Consider the following 21,404-nt stretch of genomic DNA (forward strand, 5'->3'; position numbering starts at 1 on the left):
ACAAAATGTGTCATCATATCTGTATTGTTGAGAGAAGGAGAAATAGGACTTTGCTTCAGTTTGTTTCTGATATGAGAAATATAGAGTGTTTTTTTTTATTTTAGTGTCATCTAATTTTTACAAAAGAAGTTGGAGTGGTCTATCTGAGAACGTGTTCTGTTCTTCCAAAGAAAATACTGATGGTATATATTATACTTCAGTATTCATACGTATATTTATGTAAGTGTATCTTACAATCATGAGATATGCAAAGGCTTTCAAAACCCTTCAGAAGATCCACTTCCATTGCTGTGCTTACAGAAAAATAATTATGGTTTATGTAATTTCACTAAATAGCAGTTGTCTGGGAAGAGTTGAAAGAACCCAGCATTTATTTCTAAAGGGAGTTCAATATATGTAGGTACATATGTATATATGTATTATATAGACACTGAAAAAAGATATAGTCAAGTATGTCTGATTATTTGTCCTTCTCTATTGTATGGCCTAATATTACCTAACATAGTGGAGCCCTGTTCCTGGTTGATCTTGATCAATCTATAGATTTTATACAAAGCGTATAGGTCTGATTCATAACAAATGTGTAGAACCCATCTACCTCATATATGTAGGGAGCCCAAACTCATGATACAAAGAGTGTGGAGTTGCCCTCCACAGGAACAGTTAATCTGATGCACTGATCTTCAGCATTAGCAATATGGCATCCCTGCAGATTGGTCAGGTCATGTAAGATCATACATGGAGATATCATTTTTAACAGTTTTAAAACATGGTTCACATTGCTTAAACATGAATTTTACTTATTAAAGGTACTGCCTGCTGATCTGGTTTTGGACTGAGTATTTTCATAATTTAGTTAGTAGCTGTTCTCACAGTGTTCTTGTGCAGGATGATGCCAAATGAGAGTTAACATTTTTTCGTATCAGGATGACTGGATTCTCAAGGACAGAACTCTGGAGTGGATCCAAGGATCTGTCTGACTCATCATTGACAAGCTGGAGTTGCTAAGGTTCATTATGAACTAAGCAAAACCCCAGCTTGTCCCTATAGACAACTGGAATACAGAGGAACCCTGCTGTCATAACTGATGAAAGCTTTCTCTCTTTTAGCCACTCCAGGCAAATTGGTCTTGACTGTAAGGATAAGGCAAAGCTAACCAGTATTAGTCAGGAACATATTGCTCTCTGAATCTAGCCACAGTATTATGCATTATACCCAGCCACCGTACTTCCAGATGAGTAGTCCGTAAAGAATGACGAAGCCAAGCTGGTTAGATAAAGGTCAAATACAAAGTGACCTTATATATGACAGATTCTTTTAATAAAGCATGACTAATTTATTGCCTATTCCTTTGTGTGACATCTTCAAGAAGTCAAAGTGTTTCTCCTTTATGTTTTTGCATATTACTTGATTTTTTAATAACATTTAAACTGGTATAACTATTAACTCTGTCAGAATAGAATGATATACCTTCAAATGAAATTGATTCCAACTTCGAGTAAACAGAGTTCTAGTTCAGTTAAACTAGTTCACGTGACTTTTGCTCAGGTTTAGTTTATTTAGTTTTTACCATACAAAGTACTTAACTGGAGAGACTGAGTGCTTGTCAACATGTTTTTCTAAGTAGATTCTTTCCCAAACTGAACGTATCTAAATTTGCATGTACTTACACATGCACAGACTGTCTAATCTGCAGACTCCTAGAACACACCTCTCAGTGGCCTAAGTGTGCCATACAAGACCACTTATTTCTCTAGTATTTTTAATATAGATTTTCAAAGTCGGCTAAAAAAACCAAAATACTTTTGTGGCTTCTGCAGAAGCCTACTGCTCATCTTTCGCTCTGCAAAATTTAACCTTCACCCTTGGCTCATGTGACAGCCACCTCCTTGTGTGGTCTCAGCCTCAGAGACATGCAGACACACAACTGGCTCCCAGGCCACTTCACCTGCTTTCTGACTAGTCCAGCTTGATCTTCACTAGCAATCACACACTGTCTTGCACAGCCACACTCCCTACAGTTGCAGGCTCCGTGGACACACGGGCCCTCTGACCCATGGTCCCGCTCTAGTTTCTGATACCCAGACCCTCATTTGCTCCAGTTTCTGGCAACACAGACACATGGGCTCACTAACCTGTCGTCTGACCCAGTTGCTGGCAGTTGGACCCTCATATACATACATGCACACAGAATAGAGTCCCTCACCCAGGAAAACAGAAATGGAATTTAATAAGATTGAGTGCAGGACGTGGCCAGGCTATTGTACTGTAGAGCCAACTATATACATGTGATCAGCCCTTTTTGTCTCCATATCCCTCTGTTTTCTCACACTTGTTCCTCCCCAAATCACCTAAATCCATCCCTTTCCCTGTCTTTGGTTCTTCCCCTAAACATCCCATAGGAAGTCTTGCTCAATCCCATGTGTCCCATACCCCTAGACAATAGCCCCTCTCAGCCTGAAATGTGCTCCAGCATTGCCTCATCTTGATGTGTGTCACCCCTGGACAATGGGGTGGAGGCTCTCACAGGACAGCCCTGGGAGGGGCCCCAACAAGGTGTCTCTTCCTCTGAGTCCGTAATTTGGGTTCCTGCCTGCCATTGTGCTGCTGTGTCTGGTGGACTTGTAGAGATGGGCCTTTAATGTGCTGATGGCTCTTCTGTGATGAGCTTGAGAGTAGCTGGGCCAGGGTATTACTTGATTCTCCCGCCTGCTGTTGTCTCTTTGTGCTCCTTTGTGGATGTACACAGGAGCTGTTTATCACATAACCTAACACTCACATGTATGAAATTTTTTATAGTTTCTATTTATCTCAGTACTGTTCTAGCCTGTTCTTTGGGTACTTCACAATCGCGATGTTCTCATATACAGGTTCTGTAATTTCCTGCCTCAGAAGTTCCTTTAGAGTTGCTTCTTAAGTCCCAAGTCTTTCAAAATATGCTTTTATAAGACCTTTTCCATTTCTTTCAATTGCAATTCTTCTTTTATCCTGAGGTTATTCAAAGGATAAGGCCACATTGACTCCGTGAGGCTCATCATGGCTAAGGGTATTCTGGATATCCAGGACTTGTGTGTTTCTATATCTGGGATTCTGCCTCTCCTCAGCCACACTCTGAACTTCTGTCATTTATAATCAGTCTTTTCTTAATTCTTTCCGCTGGAGAAGGTGTGGATGGCAGATTGGATTAATGACTGTACTAGCCTCATCCTTCTTCAACCAAAAATATAGTTAGTAATAGCAAGAATGGTAATCGGCAACTGTACTAGATTATCTATTTGGCATTAAGGTTATTTGTATACTTTTAAATACTGCCACCCTACTCGAAATTTTAGTCTGGGCAGATGTAATCTGTTAAATGTCAGTGTCATTTAGCAGTGATATTTCACAAAACTTGAAAAACAATAATTACAGGTAAGATACTGTTTTTTGAGTCTTATTGTTCGACATGATGCCTTTGTTCTACACGTTTTTTTAAATTACCCTTTTTACTTCCATGCTTGTGTTACCACTTTAAGTGCTGATCCTGCTGTTTGTATATTTGGAAAAAGATCTTTTTCTAACCAACTGTTGTTGTAGCTTTTCATGGAGGAAAGAAGCATGAGCCACAGAAGATAAACGTAACAGTAGTGCTAAATTCATAACGTTGTGAGTTTATGATTTTTTTCTCTTTTTGTACTGCTTGATATCCATCTTTATGGATATTACTATTACTGCACATATCATTCCTTAGACAGGTTTTCAAAAGCAAAACCAAAATCTGAATTCAATCACAACAGATATAGCAGGAATGCTCTGTGAAGATGAGCATTATTAGGTAGCTATTGATGCTCATGCCTTAGACTAGATGGGAGTGAATGACTCTTCTTTTTCTAATTTGTCTTCACATTTCTGTTCCCAGTTAACATTCAAAAGGGGTTATATGTATTCTGGAGGCTTCAACAACAGCTGGGAGGAAGAAACCCTTCTCTGCCTTTCAGAGAGGCATAGAATCGCAGATAGACACCCTGGAAGCAACCCAGTAGTATTTTTTGTGAATGTCTACTATGTCTCCCTAATGAGGAATCAAATGGCTCTCTATATGCCCCTTTCTTAGCTTATACCAACTTGTTCTTCAAGTTTCCAAGTTGAAGTGCATAATTCCTTGATACGAAGACAATGGAGATATCTGAGCAGAATCTGTGTATCATCTTACACATGTGCTGCATGGGAGAATTTCCTTTACCTCTGGAAATCTTCATTGCCAAAGAAAGGTGGAGGCTGGATTTACCTTTAATTATTGTCTGCACTCCATTCCAATAGTAATTTCATGTTACCATGATATGGAGTATAGGCCATACCTGTAGATCTCGTACAGGTAGCAATCTTGTAAAACCCTGGCCTTTTGCTGAAATAAGATTCGTTTGATTAACTTGATCATGCACCCACAAAGAGGAAGAGGAAGAACAACCTATGGTTTGTCATCTTCTCTGTTTTGATCACAGGTAATGCATACTTGCAATGAAATCCATTCATGATATCCAGCTATTCCGAGACTTCAAGGTAACAGTCCCTAGATATATGGACTCACAGTTTCTCACTAAGATAGATAAAAATTTGCATAAGCTATTGAAGGAGGAAGTAGCTTATTGTACATAACTCTACCTCATTATCAGACCACTGTGTAGGATTGAGACTTCCTTCTATAGGAGCCACTCTAAGTATAATAATAAGTAAACGTTGTATAATAAATAATGAAACTCATAATATTTACTATATTCAATATTTCATATTAAATAGAAATCACCAATTGAACAGAATCAGTATGTAAATAAAATCACAGTTCGGTGAAGTTCCCCAGTTTTCCAGGCTTACTTACACTATTTATGGCCAAGACTGTAAATAGATCAAGGTTAAAGAAAACAAGGGAATAAGCTGCTTTAGAGCCTGAACTTGAATAACATACTTAATCCCATGAATTAGTTGACCATAAATTTTGTTGTATTATTTATATTGAGACAACTGAACAGCAGGAATCAAAATGAGATAAGCACATTCCATGCATTCAAAAATGAAATGTTTTTGAGTCACATTTCACACTGATACAACAAAAGCACTTAAATAAAGAATTGGAATTATATATACAATAATCTTTAATAATACAGTTAATTGAATTGATAATCCCTCTGCCCTTCTCCTTTTAAATTTTTTCAAAAAATTAATAAAAAATATTTTCATTTTGAATTTTTAACTTTCAGTTGCTACATGCAACAGCTGTTTTTAATGCTGAGAAGAAGATCTGATAGCCTTACTCAAGACATCATCTACTTTTGTCAATTTAAGACCTATAGCTGCACTTGCTCAAGAAGAATCCTAAAATGCATTTTTTGATGTTGTTTTTCCATGTACAACTTTTGAGTACCTTATTATTATTTATTATTTATTATACTTTAAAATATGACTTTCTAAAAGGGTTTTTTCCCACTGTCACTAAAGGCAAATATTTAAATTTACTTTCCTTGAAGTAATTTGAAAATATATGTCAAATTCAGCAAAGTAGTGTAAATAATAGGTAAAACCATACGTGAAAAAGACATACATTCTTTTTACAGGAAAATATGTCTTACATAACACTGGATTCCATCAAAGAGGAATCTGTAGAAAAAAAAAATTATCACATTTACTAAAATGAAACACTTCTCTATTTGATAAGTAACATTATTAATTTATACAGGTTAGAGCAACATGGTTGTCAATTTGATTTATTTGTGCATAAAATAGAGAATGGGAGCTATTTTGCTGCTGTTCACAATAAGTAACATTATTATTTTGTGTCTGAATAACTGATGATACATATTATTGTGTAAAAGTTTGCATTTTCAAAAATGCTGTGTAAAATTGTCCATATATTTTGTATAAGCTCAGTTTATGTGACTGAAAATGTGTATGAATGTAGGCAGAGCACTAATGAATATAAAAGCCTGGCTATGTGCTCTAATAACTTTAGGCAATGTGTTTCTGTGAGATTAACAACAATAAACATGGAAATTTTGGAAGATTTTGGCTCAGAACACCACAAATTCCTGTAATACATATTTATTCTATGGAACACAGGAACAATAAGGAAACTAGATTTATCTGAGCTGGTTGGTGTTTGCCACCAACTTCAATGGGAACAGGATGAAGCTTAGGATTTCCCACTATTAAAACTGACCTGGCAAGATGAGATTCACTACTTCTGTAGTCCTGAAGAGCCAGGGGGTCTCTAGGAAGATCTTCCAAAGATATTGAAGACCTGGGAAAGAAGGTGGGGAGAGGAGTGGGAGGGGTGAGGACTAGGCATATGCTAAGCCTTTCTCAGCCCTCAACAGGGTTTAGACCCTAAAATATGCAGGCATGAATACCATGCTCTGTCCATCTCCGCTGGAGGAACTGATTCCATCTAGACAGTGTCATCCTCTTCCTTGCCACTTCATTTCAGAGAAGAAATAAATTCCGAAGAAAGAGTGTTGCCAGTCAATTGTCAGATAAGGTTTAAGTGAAACCAATGGCCAGACAAACACTGATGTCATCAGGCAGCTTTCTACGGCTTTTAAAGACTCTTATCATTGTTTTACCAAAATATTTTCCTTCCAACTTGGCAAAACTACCATATAAAGACCGTAAATATTAGTGCATGGATAATTAAATAATAATGAAATAATATAATGAAAATATATGTGCAGAGGGGAAATACGATGGAAACAGATTTAAAGTTGTGATGGATATTCTGTGCATGTATGCATGGTTCTTGTACTGTTGATAGGGAGTGTGCCTGTGTGATGAAGATTAGCTGAATTAACTTCTGATATCCTTGCTTTTGTGTTCATATGTGTGTAACAACAGCCACTTCACAATTACTTTTTTCGATATAGCAAAAAGCGTAGCAAAATAACAAATCAACCAACTAACCATCTTTTTCTTTAGTCTGTCATTTTCATATCACTTTTGAAATGCTACTCTTTATATGTAATTATCTTCAGCTCATAAAAAAAATGTTAATTTTCTTACCAAGTAAAGAGTATTTCCAATTAATATTTAACATCAGTTCAAAAGGTCAATATTCTTTGTCCACAGTGAGAGCAAACTGTAATAAGGTCTTTCTGCTTTTGGCAATAGTGTAAGTAGCATAACAGACTTCAGTTTCTTTGTGCCTCACTTTGGCAAGTTATAATGGAAGAAACTAGCTGATGATCATGTCTTAATTCAGGGTTTTAATTCATCATTGACTGAAAACTGATTTTTTTCACAAAAAGTAGGTTCAATTACTTTCTTGAAATTCATTAAGTAATAGAAAGATTTTCCTAATTTACTGATGTACATAGGAAAAAAATTCCTAACTTACTAATGCATGTAAAATTAAGAAGCTTGATTATTGACTGCATCAAAGAATTAGTGGAAACATGGTTTTGAGAACATTCAATATTAACGGTAATCTAAACAGCTGCTAATCTTCTGTCAACAAATATTCTTTTCTGGAGGTTGAATGGTAATTTATTTTGTTCCAGGTTCTCCTTAGTGTTGCTTTCACAGTAACTATTGAGGTGTTTTAATACACAGATAAATCAATATATTTGATAATTCCTCATATATTGTATGTGTTTATGATGCCAAAGAAGGGCTCTTTAGGCTTTTTCTCTTTCTCCACCCCACTTTTCTTTGAAGTCGGATGCTTTTTACGGAGCTAATACACCACTAGACTTTTGCCCTGCTGTATTCTGATTACAAGAGAAGAGCTTTAGATGAACTATTCACCACAGCTGGGAGTTTTAGGGTGTAAGAATTTCTATTCACAGACTGTCCAATTTGAATTTGATTGTCAGTTATTAAAGCATAAATATCCAGTGTATATACTGAACCTGCGTTCATTTTGTAGATAAAGTTGCAATGCTGTAGCAATGCAAGACTTACTAGAAGGGGATTTCTGCACTGGCCCAAGGGAAAAGAGATGTCTGCAGTTGAGTCCTGCTCATGTCTCCTGTGTTCTTTAGTTTGATAACCAAGTTCTGATTTTGAGCATGTCTTTCTGTACCACTTGGGAGCTGACAGCAATTAGTCTGTCCATCCTGTCTCATCTCTCTGAGTCATCAGGATTTACTCACTCTCCTTTGTCCTTTGTCTCCCAACCTGAGTGTCCCAAGGAGCTTCACATAGGTGCATTTATATACTCATTAATAAAGATTCAGGGTTTTTTTAAAAAATCAGTGTAGTTTCAGTTGAAAAATATTTCCTAAGACCAGAGTCAGGAAGTACAACAATGCATTAAAGAGTGCCTGGATTAAAGGAGAAAATTAGAGGAGAAAAGAACTAGGTTTTGGTTGTTTTGGAGGTTTTGGTGGTGGTGGTAGTTTTTTAATTTTTTTTTTAAAGGCCTAATGCATCATGAATAATATATGAACTCATGGATCCCTTGCATTTTGAAAAAACAACCAACAGGCAAATCCTAACAACTGTAAACCAAAGCAAGCAAGCAAGCAAAACCAAGTAAATTAATATTCTGGTTGTTTATGTATTTATTTTAGTATTTAAAATACGGCTTTCTATACCACTTTTTTTTTCTGCTTCATTCTCCTATAAGCTGGTACAAATCAAAGGAAGAAAGTAGAATCCAATAAATAAGAAAATAACTAATAAAGTATTATGCGAAAATATAAAACAGGTTATAGAATATCGATAGATAAGGGCTTCTTTCCTTCCAATAGATAGGGACAGGCTGTCTTTGCCATATAAATAACATCTGTCTACTATGGAGGAGCTACCGTTTCAAGGACTGAATTTTTACTACTTCATGGAGTTAAAATTATTTCTTTTAACTGGAAAGATTACAGTGACTTTCCTAGCTGGAAGTTGCCTTACGTAGAAAAGAACATCTGTAGACTTCTGAGCAGATTAAAAAAAAAATTACTTCATTTTTTGCTTCTTTGCACCCAAGAAAATATTTCAGTCCTGTTCTTCCAAGAAATTAAATTGCAGGGAGAGGGGAGGTACCCAGCACTATGTAGAATTACACTCACTGCAGAACACAATGCATCACACAAATAATTCTGTGTGCTTGCAGTATTACTTATGGGAAAACTACTGCTTAAATTTATGACCTAATTAATCATTCAAACACACACAATGAAAAAGAGACCAGTCTACAACATCAGTATTCCATAGGTAATAAAATACAGATTCAGTAGTAACGAATTCTTAAACTGCATATGTTATGCTTAACATGTCATTTTATTGATGTGGATCATGAAAAATGTCAGTATGAAAAACTCTTTTTACCTATTAGCTTCAGATTATTTTCTTTAAACTGCAGCACTTGATTCTAAGGTATGAAGTGAAGGGAAAATATGGCTTGCCAATGACTGTTTAACACTGTATTAGAAGCTAAAGAAAACAGACTGTAATTCAGGAGTCATAATCTTGTGTCCTTGAAGTTGTAATACTAATGACTGAAAACTGTGTTACAGAATAAAAAAATGGCTTCCGCAAAGGATACAGTCAGCTTCAAATGTAGTCAGTTAGAAAAAAACCTGCTGGTACTCAATATGCCTCTGGTATCCAATTTCCAGGGTTTGGGGGTTTGTTTCTCGGTGTTTTTTTTGGTGTTTGGGGGTTTTTTTTGGTAGATTAGCAGTCACATTTTTCTACTTTGAAACAAAAAATCTCTACTGTTTTGTGAAGAGTCCGTAACAGATTGTGAAACTGGTTACACAGGACATATAATGAAGCTGACTGTAAAATAAGTGCTGTAAAATACAGAAAGATAACAAAAAAAAAAGAAGCTTTGTTTATTAAACTTTTATATATATGTAATTTATTTAAAAATATAATTGGTTAAAATGGGAGCTAAAATATCCGTTAATATGAGCCAAGTAAAAAGAATAAATTTACTGTCCCTTTAAAGGATATGATTGGTTCTCACTAATCTTATGTTTGTATGAATCTAGACTAACTGACCTAAAGTCAATGAATATATAGTTGTGAAAAAAGTAGTGCAAAATCAGATTATAACCTCAGTGTAATTACCAGAGTAATACTGGGAGAACAGATCTAATTGAAATGACAGAATAGTTATCAGTCTTTTAGACTGCCCTACGTAAAGTTCATGACTGCTATAAAGATGAATGTGTAAACTTATTTTTATAAATAAATTATATAGATATCAACATTTGCTGTTTTAAGTTCTTTTCAAGATAATTTGTCTCTTAAGTTTAATCACACTTGTTGCAGAGATCTTTATTTATACATCAAATTTCTGACATTTCTGTATTTGCCAAGCCAAAAAATTAACTTTACAATTGTGCTTTATTTCCAGCATCTGGCGAGGACCAAATATAAACTGCACGGACAGTTCAGGTTATACTGCTTTACATCATGCAGCTTTAAACGGACACAAGTAAGTGCCTCACGTTTAGTTTTTATGTAGAATGGTATTTAACTGCGTAACTTAAAAATACTTAGCGTAGCACTGAGATTTTCACAGAAGGTTGACAAACGCTGACTTACTAAAATAATCTTATTTCCCATGGGATATATTAATAAAAGAATTTTTGACATTGTCATTGATATCAGAATGTAGTAATGATAAATGGGAAATGCAGTTTAGAAGCTATTGATTCTATACTGTTTCTTCCAAATTCTTCCTCGATTTTGAGTAAATTTATTATTGTTACTGCTAGTGGTGGCTCTAATGCTTTTTAGCTGGTGGGAAATTGCAACAGAAAATTTTGTAGTATACTTGTGTGTGTATGTACACATGTATAGTGTGTTGAATATTTAAGGAAGCAATATTGTGAAACAAAAGAACAGTATAGATTAATTGTTATCAAAGTAAAAGTAGCATGATAAGAATATTTAGTAGTTATACACTTGAAAGCAGAAAAAAATGGCTGTTACCTTGTATGGGACCTCATAGCTTTTCCCTTCCTGCTGTCCATCCAAGTTACCACATGCATGTCTCAACAAGCTTGGGGAAAGCCTGCAAAATCCCCACTGAGGGGTACTGCACAGGCATACCAGTGCAGGTGAACTCTTTAAGGCATTGACGTGTCAGTAAAAAAATGTGGAAACTTGCTAAATATTTTGTTATTACACCTTGTAATTCGTTCTGTGTTACCTCTGTTATTACATGTTGTCCCTTGCTACATGTTACCTCCATTGTATTATGCTGCCAACTGCATGTTGTTATTAAGGCAGAACAAGAAAGATAGATTTTAATGAGGTCTATAAAGTTCTAGTGGGATGGACCCCACTGTAACCAAGGTAAGAGCTGCCCCACTTAATGCAGTCCAGCTATCCTGTTTGTAAACTGACGGTGTTAACACTGACTGGATTTTCACTAAAGAAAATTTTGACATAAGGCTTTGGGTTATTCCTCTGTGGGAGATGATAAGGAACTGATCAAAAAACCAACTGAAATTAAGAGTGATTTGCACTAACTTTAATGTGATTTTGGACAGTCCATAAGATAACATACAAATCCATAATAATCATATGTTTAGTTTACTCATTTCACAATTTTTGCATTCTTCCATGGAAAAATTAAAACTTTAGGATGTGTCTTTAATTGTATTCTAGAAACCTGCATATTTTCTTCAGATCAGATTAATCTTTTGGTGAATATAGGATATTCTGTTTCTGAATAAATAAATGAAGTTAAAATACTGTTAAACTAGATATTGTGCATTTTCCAAAATTTCAGTTCTGTAGCAAGATTCAGAATCATCCACTAATATATTTTACCTCCATGGAATTAGGTCTAAGTCCTTAATATGGTCTATTAAACTCAGCCTTTTATAAAAAGGGAGAAAATCACATTTTTCTTGTTTATAGTTTGTGGATTGTTTCTTGTACCATTGCACATTTGTGATTGACAAAAGCCCAAGCCTTAGCTTGCAAAGATTGCTGGTTTTAAATAGACAAAAACTGGTTTTAGGATGTTTAATACTGACTATAAACCAATAGTTACCCACCAAAGTAGAAGTATTGCTGTATAAACACTGTATCTATCAGAGATTTCAAGTGAATCCTAGCAATATAAACTATAAAATCCCAAAACATACAAAAGCCAAATAGTGTTTTCAGACGTAGTGTTGGCCAAACTTCTGCTGATGTCAGAGAGAACTTCAAGATGTGGACTTATGTACAGCAGCAGATATAACTGCAGCTTTTGAAAAGGTCATAATGGCCACTGGCTGCTATGACCCCTGACCCTCACAGCAGGGTAAGTAGCAGTTACTGACATCACATTTATAGCTTGTTATATTAAAGTAAAATGAAATACATCATGAGGTATTTCATGATAAATCATGATGGTTCAGGACCTGCTGTCCAAGCCATCATACTGATCCTGCTACAATGGTAGCACTGTCAGCAAGAGAATTGGACAGACATCTGGTGGTTGTAATTTCGTTAGTCACCACAAATAACAAATAAATAGCTTTACACTCTGTGTCAGATTCAAAACTTGATATTCAAAATCAGTATTGGGTACAATCTTTGACACAAGAGCCTTCCCACTTAGGAGAATTTCTTGTCCTTTGAAAACTTTTGGGGTTTTAATTTTTCACACTTTACATTAGGATGAACTTGAGAGATATCAAAGTTTTTCAGGAAAAGTGAGAACATAAGACTTAATGACCCAACCAATAATTTGTGGCTTGGATACTTGTTGGACACCAGTGTTCAAGTCTCTGCTTGATCATTGTATGTGATGAATTCCCTCCTCCTTGGTTATTCTGGGATAGTTCTCTTTCCTTTTGAAACTATTCTGCTTTATATAAGTAATTAAATCATATCTGGGGCAGGCACTTGAATCTCAGTCTCCCTAAGTAATTTTACTTAGCCCACTAATGTTACTGGGCTAAGGACTCTCAGTCTTTTGTCTGAAATTTATTTCTACAAAATGAAAGAGTTCTGACAGAGCGCTAAAAAAGACTCACCCTAGAGAAGTGTGATGGGTCAGGGCATTCTTGAAGGATGAAGGAGACCTAGGTTCTATTTTGTAGCTTGAATCTTGCAACAGACTTTGCAATAGTTGCTGTATATTGTTATCTATAGATTTTAGTTGTGGAGGGGTTTTTTGCTGTTTTTCCCCCACTTAGTTAAATTTGTGTTTCTTTTGATTTCTGTCACTTTCAAACTACTCTGTATCTCTAACCTTCATTAGATCATCTACTGCAAGATCAACTATTATTACATGAGAAATCTCTCAAACCTTGCTTGTACGAAAAAGTTTCTCTTGGGAGTCACTTTTCTGGAACTTTCTGTGTAGCAGAAGTCTTTCTGTAGTGGAGCTGCTCTTTCGTGGTTGTTTTCATGTTATTTGACCTTGTCAGGAGTAAGCAAAATCCAGCTTAAAGTCTCCCTCAAAGCTTAGATGTGATGACTCCAGTATCTCTGTGATTTCTTTTGAAGACAATTGGGAGTTTCTTTTGACCTGAATATATTCACTCTTACTTGCCACATTTTTCTCTCAGTAGGCAATTAAATAAGGTTGGGAGAACAATTGCCTCGGGATTTACCTTCTGTCTTAATTTGTAGTCAAGGGCTTCATTTTTAGTCATAACATAGGCTGCCTCCCCCCCCAATTTTTTGAGCCCAATCAGTAAGAGCCAGTGTTTCCATATTCAAAAAAACTGCCCACACTGGATCATAGATGCTATTAACTTAATAACTAATGAGGCCTGACTGTGTCAAACTATGAGAAGACAAATGGAGAGATAAGACAGAATTTATTTACTTTCTGACATACTTGATAATATGATCATACCACACAGCTGATTTTTACGTTTAACTTTTGAAGTTAAGTACAGGAGACTGCTTAAAAATCAGGGATGCAATATACCAGCTTATACTAATCTTTCATTTAATGTATGATAAGCCACACTGAAAATACTGAAAGGAATATAATAAGAATTAAAATAATGAAAGTCACTTTTTTCCTCACTGCTTTCAGGAAGCTGGATGTGGGAAATGAAAATAGAAGCAGTTATTCCACAGAAGATAGTATATATCTAACTAGATCATCATTAAATTGTTTCCTCCATCTTTAAGATAATGCCTTAAAGAAGAAGAAAAACTGTTACTTAAGCCTTACTGCAGGAACTGTGTCCATAAAGCTACCCTCTTGTCTTCCTGCCTCCAGAACTCAGCAATGATGGGGACAGGACTACTTCTCTGCCTGTAGTGCCTGGCAAGTTTGTCTTGAGGGACACGCACATGGCCTGGACTGGCAAATTCTAAAAATGATTTTGTGGCCAGGTGATCCTGTTGAAAGAAACAGATTCAGAGAACTGATGATAATATTGTTGATGGGTATTCATAAGAAGTAAGAATCATTACAATTAATAACATTTTGGCTATGTTTTACTATCTATTTCATTCTTAGAAATGATTGGTCTTCATTTTTGTAGCTGTTTGACTTGAAATACAGGTTTTTTTCTGTTATTCAGGGTAAAAATTTTGGTAATCTGTATGTTCATGTAAAAACTTAATAAAATAAACTTCCTGTCAATTTTTAGATTTACTTCCTGTTTTCCAGGGATATAGTTCTCAAATTACTTCAGTATGAAGCATCAACTAATGTGGCAGATAATAAAGGTTATTTCCCTATACACTTGGCTGCTTGGAGAGGAGATGTCGACATTGTGAAGATTCTCATCCATCATGGGCCATCACACTCCAGAGTGAATGAACAGGTGAAGTGATAAAAAATATTTGTGTACATCATCAGAAAAGAGCAGCTCGTATTCTTTAGGTCTGGCACATTTATAGCCAAGTAAAAAAAAAAAAAAATCTGTTTTCCATTGTTTCAGTAATTTCTTCTCCAAGACTGATAAAATCTTCCAATATAAGCATACCAGATATCTTTCTTCTGGATGGGCACTGACCTAAAGGATATTAGATTTAAAAAGTATGAAAAAACATATGAAGACATACTCTATGCATCTTATATATATTGATGTAAATTTGCGTGAACTGTGTCTTTTTTACTTTATTAGATATTAAATTCCTGAAAAACTTTGAGATAAAATTAATATTTTGGTATATTTTGAGTGTACTGTACATGAACTGATGTGCAGAGGTAAATGACAGACCAGATGGACTGCATGTATGCATGTGCAGCAGAAAGGACACATAAGTACTAGGAAAAAATGATGAGAGTATTACAGTGGGTAAGGGCAGGATAAGTATGTTGCATTCTGTTGTCAAACATATGGCATACCTTCTGTTTTCATTCTGCATATTCTTATATGGTCCATTCGTAGGGTTAGTATTTAGAAATAGAAAGAAAGAAGGCAGTTAAAATCTGACACCATCTATAGTCAGCTGAACTGCTTGAGGACTGGAAGTAGGCTGTGAAATACAAGTAGTAACCATAAGTTATTGAATTTGCCAGGGTAATCAGGAAGTTATTGGAATATAAAGGTGGGAGTCAGCTCCAGATTCAGATCTAAATTTTAATGTCTACACTGCCTGTATATGCACCGTTTCATTCCACAGAGGTCTAGTCAGTGTAATCACAGGAGCCAACAGGGTTATCCAGGTGACCAAAAGTAAGGCAGGATTCATTTGCCCAAACACAGAAATCCAGTACCTTCTAAGGCCCTGCAGTGACTGAGACATCTGCGTGGGCCTGAAGGTATGACAGAGGATGCTCAGAATTTCCATGTCCTTGTGGAGTGGCTGATGGACTCCAGGTAGGGTACACTACAGGACCTCAAACGGCAAAGTACAATCTAACAAATGAATTGCACTCTCAGCGTCTATGTTAGTGTGGCCGGAAGGCAAACCATGAGAAAATAAGAAATGTTAGACCTAAATTGCAAACACTTAACCAGTGTGAGATGCCATTCCTTGAATAATCTATTTGATATTTGAGGTTATACATTTAGCCATTGGAATCCATACAATAAGTATGATATGAATATCAAGTATTAGTGCAGGGAATATAGGAGAATAAAGTCATAAAATATGGCTATGTGACAGTCTTCTGGGAAATGCTATAATACTTTGATTCATACAAGAAAAAATACAACCCCCAAAATTTGTCATTCTGTGGTTTGAGTTGCAGATTAGGAGTTTCTCCGAGTTTCTCATTCTCATCAGCTGTTGCATGTAGGATGAAACCAGTTGAATTGTAGGATTATCTTTTGTCAAGGAGAAAGTTTTTTTCAGTTTTATTTCTGCAACAAAATAAAAAAGCAACTTTCTGATTACATGTTATCCATTTGCTTGAAGAGATTCCTTATACTCCATTGACAGAAAACTGGAAGCTATGCAGGAACTTCAGAGAGAGGGATAGTGAAAAATATATTTCAGTAAGATCAGAAAGAGAAACGTAAATTCAAACCTACTTCTCCCCAATCCTACATATACATCCAAACTTCTAGAATATTCTCAAGCTTGATTAGGTGTGCTGTCCAGTCTCTCTGGTTTGATCGCTGGAGCAAATAGGCAGGGATACATCTGAGCAACCTGGTCTAGTGGAAGGTGTCCCTGCCCATGGCAGGGGGATTGGAACTAGATGATCTTTAAGGTCCCTTCCAACCCCAACCGTTCTATGATTCTATGATTCTATACCCCACTGACTCAAAAAAGGTCTTGTCATCGGATCTCCTGCTCTTTATGCATTTTACCCAAAAACTTTATAATTGAAAATGTGTGAGCAATCCTCACAAGAAATGTTGGACCTTAAGTCTCTTAAGGGAATCCTGATCATATTAAACTTTGAAGTTAAACTCAAGCATACATGGTTCTGACCTTGTAAATCCCCTGGTGTTCCACTCTAGACAATGGCCAGCTTTAGTACATGGACGACTTTGCTGACACTGACTTTCCCCTGCTAATTGGCACTCTACGCAGAAGAATATTGTCCGTATCATGGAATGACGGAAATGGCATGTTGATATAAAGCCATCTCCACCCACATATCCTCAAATAACACCAGAGTGGCATCCTCACCCTAATACCTATTGTACATTCTTATGAGTCTGTAGGTTTCTAAGGCTTTTTCTTATTTGCTGATAGGCTTTATAAAGCAGGTGGCTCCTCATAGCTCTCATAGCTTCTCTCAGATCTGTGGAGCTGAAGCTACAGCTTATAAGAAATCCTGGGCTATTTTTCTTCCTTAGTTTTTCTTCTGAGAGTTGGGGAGAAGGATAGCCATTTTTCCTGATGCTTTTTCACCACAGCAAATAATACACTCAAGTCAGACTTTTTTTCCTGTTTTTTTTTTGTAAGGATCACATTAAGAGTGTATGTGCTTTCACTTTAAGAAAATAATTTTGTTCATTATTTAAAAATTGTTGCAACTAATTTGTAATACATATTTGCTTTTCATCTATTTTATTAAAATTCTATGTAAAAGAAATGCTTCTAAAAACCTAAGTGAAAGTAATGAACAACACAACAAAGTAGTAAATGAGAAGCTCATGATGCATAAATGTATATTACATGAATTAATGGATTTAATATGGTATACTGCAAACTAATTGAACTGCATTCTACACATTTAAAATGCAGTTAACTAGCATCATAGGATCACATCCAGCCATATCTAGCATCTAAAGCTCTGAATGCCCCCTACTGTTCCTATTACATAAAACTGAAAAAAACCTGTAAAGAGGCGAACAGTTAAATGGCAATTATTTTATGGGGGTGGTGGAATGTAGACTGGAAACTCTACACACAGAAAATAGTTACAGTGTAACAGTTATGTAAGAATAATTCTATCACTCTTTAATACAGGAGTCTTAGATGACATGCATGTTGTATGTTTTAAATTACAAAATATCGTAAAATTACAAAACATGTAAGTGTTTAAACTTCATTGGTGAAGGCTTGAAAATACATAAATTATAAATTGAATGAAGATCAAGTAGGTAGTATGAGATCAAGATTTGTTAGTAAATTAAAACCAAATATAATAAAAAGGTATGCTGTTAACAGTCAAACTACTGACATGTTTGTTTAGGTAAAGACATCTGGGTACCACAAACATTTATTATGGCAACTCTCATCATAAAGTTACATAATTGATAAAAATCCTAATCTATGAAAAAAAAAACCCTAACAACAGCCACATATAGGTCAATATGTAGTGTTTGACATTAGTGCAGGAAATCACATGCAAAAAAGGTGAATGACATCAGGAACAAATATCAAGTTCAAAATATATTTTATATATATCTATATACAGAATATGAATAGTGAAAAATGTACAGGAAAAAATGTGAACACTTCTGAAATTTCTCGGTGTTCTCTGTTTTGTGATTCTGCTTGTTCTTTTTGCACATAGCATGTCTTTTTCCTTACATTTATCTATTTAATGTACTATATAATTTGCCTGTGCATCAAATTGTAATTGTCATAAAAACCACGTTTCCTTAATGCCGTTTGACACTTCTTCTGAAATGTGAAGGAAAAGAGTTCAGGATGCATTCATAATATGTAAATACCTAACGTCTAACATATTTACTGACTTCCCGAAATCGTTAAAAGGAAGCACAGACATTAAATGCTTCTCTCAGTGACACCTCAGAGACTTCCAGAAGTACAATTCAGTTCCAAAGTAGCCTGCAAAAACAATAATTTTCAAGTTCTGCGTTTGATGTTCCCCCCCCCCCAAATCAGAGACTATGTATGTGGACGAATTTCAGAATTTCCCTTGCAACTCTTATTATACTCTTTTTAGAAGAAAAAAATGTGCAGAAGGAATCTTTTTTATTTGAGCCAATTGCAGCGATAAATTTGAAGAAAACACTTATTCAAAGTAGTCAACCAAATTACAGAATTACTTTTTTATTATGTTTCCACATAAGTAAAGGTGAATTTCAATGGGAAGTCAGTAGATTTGATTTTGATTCACCCTAGGTAATTTGCAGCAGAATTTTTCCCAATAACTTTTAAAAAACTTGTCTTTTTGAAAAAATATTGCTATCTAAATCAAAGTGTTCTCTAAATTATGGGACAAGGGCATCTTTATTTGTCATCATATTGTTCTTGTATGGTGAAGATATTCATTAGAACATATTTATAGAATCATAGAATCATAGAATGGTTTGGGTCAGAAGGGGCCTTAAAAGATCATCTAGTCCAATCCCCCTGCCATGGACAGGGACATCTTTCACTAGATCAGGTCGCTCAAAGTTCTGTCCAACCTGACCTTGAACACTTCCAGTGATGGGGCATCCACATCTGGGCAACCTGGTCCAGAGTCTCACCACCCTCATCAGAAAAAATGCCTTCCTTATATCCAATCTAAATCTACCCTCTTTCAGTTTAAAACCATTGCCCCTTGTCCTGTCACTACAGGCCCTTGTAAAAAGTCTCTCTCCACCTTTCTCATAAGCCCCCTTTATATATTGAAAGACTGCAATAAGGTGTCCCTGCAGCCTTCTCTTCTCCAGGTTGAACAACCCCAACTCTCTCAGCCTTTCTTCACGGGAGAGGTGTTCCAGCCTTCTGATCATTTTTGTGGCCCTCCTCTGGACCCACTCTAACATCATCTATGTCATTGCTGATCATATTAAATAGTATTGGTCCCAGTACAGACCCTAGGGGGACACCACTCATTACTGGAATGTTCATTAGGGATTACAATACAGAAGCTTAAACTGCACTGAGAAAGAAAAAATAGAAATGGAGCCAGGTAGCATGCGGTAAGGAATTTCAGTACCTCAGTATCAATTTGTTGTAGATTTAAAGAGAAATGTAAGGAAACATAGTAGTGCTACAGGGAGAAGTAAATGTCCAACTATGTTATTTATGACTATTTCTCCTCTTACAACTGATATTTCTAGTTTAAGTAAAATACTTTTAGTTTTATTACATTTCTTTTGCAAATAATTGTAAACTACTTGTATCTCTTAAAATAGTTTGAGAAACTGAAACTTCTGACTTGACTGATTACTTGACTTGCTTTCATTGGCAATTGCCCATTCACTAAACGTTCTGTGTTCAGTTTTGATTCTGCACATAGCCAAATTCTCTGGTATTATTAGCTACATAATTTCAGCATTCATACTACAATGGGTAACTTTTGATACCCATTGGAGCTGTGTTCGGAATTTCATTCACATTCCACTGAAAAAGATCATATCTCCCCAGATGCCTTTTTGTATTTGTTTGGTCTCATTAATGTTGCTTGGAAACATTTGTGCAAATGCAGTCCCTTTTCAAAATTACAGTTAAACCCATTCTCATTTCTGTGTTAAAAATCATCAGGGGTCTGCATGTCAAAAAATATTCCTAGACTTTTGGCAGACAGCTTTAGGCATTGGTGCAATATTATTTTGTGACAGGACAAGACCTCATGAAAGAAAAAAATCAATTATCAGGAATGGTAGGTCTTAAAAAAAACCCAACAAAGGTAGAGAAACACATCCAGTGATGCAATATAGAGCTTCTTTTAAATACCTAATAGGTATGAACTCTCAGGTTTCTAAATTTTTGAATGTAAGCAAAGTTGTGAATAATTTTTCATCTGTATACAATTACAGTTGTAGCAGAACAAAAAAGGAAAATATTTAGTCTTGTCTTAAATGCTTTGATTTTTAAATGAGTTCTGAAAATATATCTGGAAGTATTAGGGATGCCTAAATTCTAATGCTTGGTTTTGTGTTTAAGAGAACACTTGATGATAGGGAAATTTATGGGCTTTTTATTTCTTCCATGACTTTCAAATTAAACAGGTTCATTGATGACATGTAATAAGAAGAAGGATGTCATTAGTTATTTTTCCACATAAGCTGTAAAAATCTGTGTACCGTGTAAAAACCCATTTCCTTCCTCAAAAGGAACGGACAATAAAGTCACAATGTTTGTTCCAAGAGCTCTCCTCATTCTTGGCTGTGTTTCTGTTGTAACATTGTTCGGCCTTTGCCCTAGACATCCAGGAAAGCACTTTAATTCCCACTGTAATTAAATACAGTGACATGCTACTTGCTGAATCAATCAGGCAAACTTCCTTATTTTTTTCAGAATGATAAACTTATATTGGTGGAACTTCTCCGGAAACGGCCTTCCTGTTTTAATAGATGAAGTAAGACCATCCTGAGATCATTCCTTTCCTGTCTTGGATATATTGTTTCTTTATTTTTTTCTCTATTTAATTCTTTAATCATTAAAGCCTTATTTCTGTATCTTTTTTTTACTCTCTAGCTGACTATTCTTGAGTATATTGAGTATATAGATAGACCTTTTCAAACTCTCCCAGTGCTCCATCCTTCTTTAACTTAAATTCTTCTTTCATAACTGAAGTAATAGCACAAAGCTTTTCATAAAAAAAAGCCTTGTTCAGTTACTTGACATTGGGATTGTGTGACAAACAAATGGCTCAGTGATTTAGGAAGCCTCCCTTTTCAAGTTCATCATCAAAATGCTTAGATAAT

General features: G+C 35.5%; 1 protein-coding gene across 7 annotated transcripts in view; it reads left to right on the forward strand.

The window, feature by feature from the left end:
- Positions 1–21,404, forward strand: part of ANKS1B (ankyrin repeat and sterile alpha motif domain containing 1B) — a 450,932-nt gene that overhangs the window by 40,400 nt on the left and 389,128 nt on the right. For all 7 annotated transcript variants that reach the window (XM_050896179.1, XM_050896188.1, XM_050896196.1 and 4 more), the window contains exons 2-3: positions 10,325–10,405; positions 14,552–14,708. In XM_050896179.1, the coding sequence (XP_050752136.1) occupies positions 10,325–10,405; positions 14,552–14,708 (238 nt within the window). The remainder of the gene's footprint in view (positions 1–10,324; positions 10,406–14,551; positions 14,709–21,404) is intronic.

Source organism: Gymnogyps californianus, chromosome 1 (genome assembly GCF_018139145.2).
Source record: "Gymnogyps californianus isolate 813 chromosome 1, ASM1813914v2, whole genome shotgun sequence".
In the NCBI taxonomy this organism is placed as follows: Eukaryota; Metazoa; Chordata; class Aves; order Accipitriformes; family Cathartidae; genus Gymnogyps; species Gymnogyps californianus.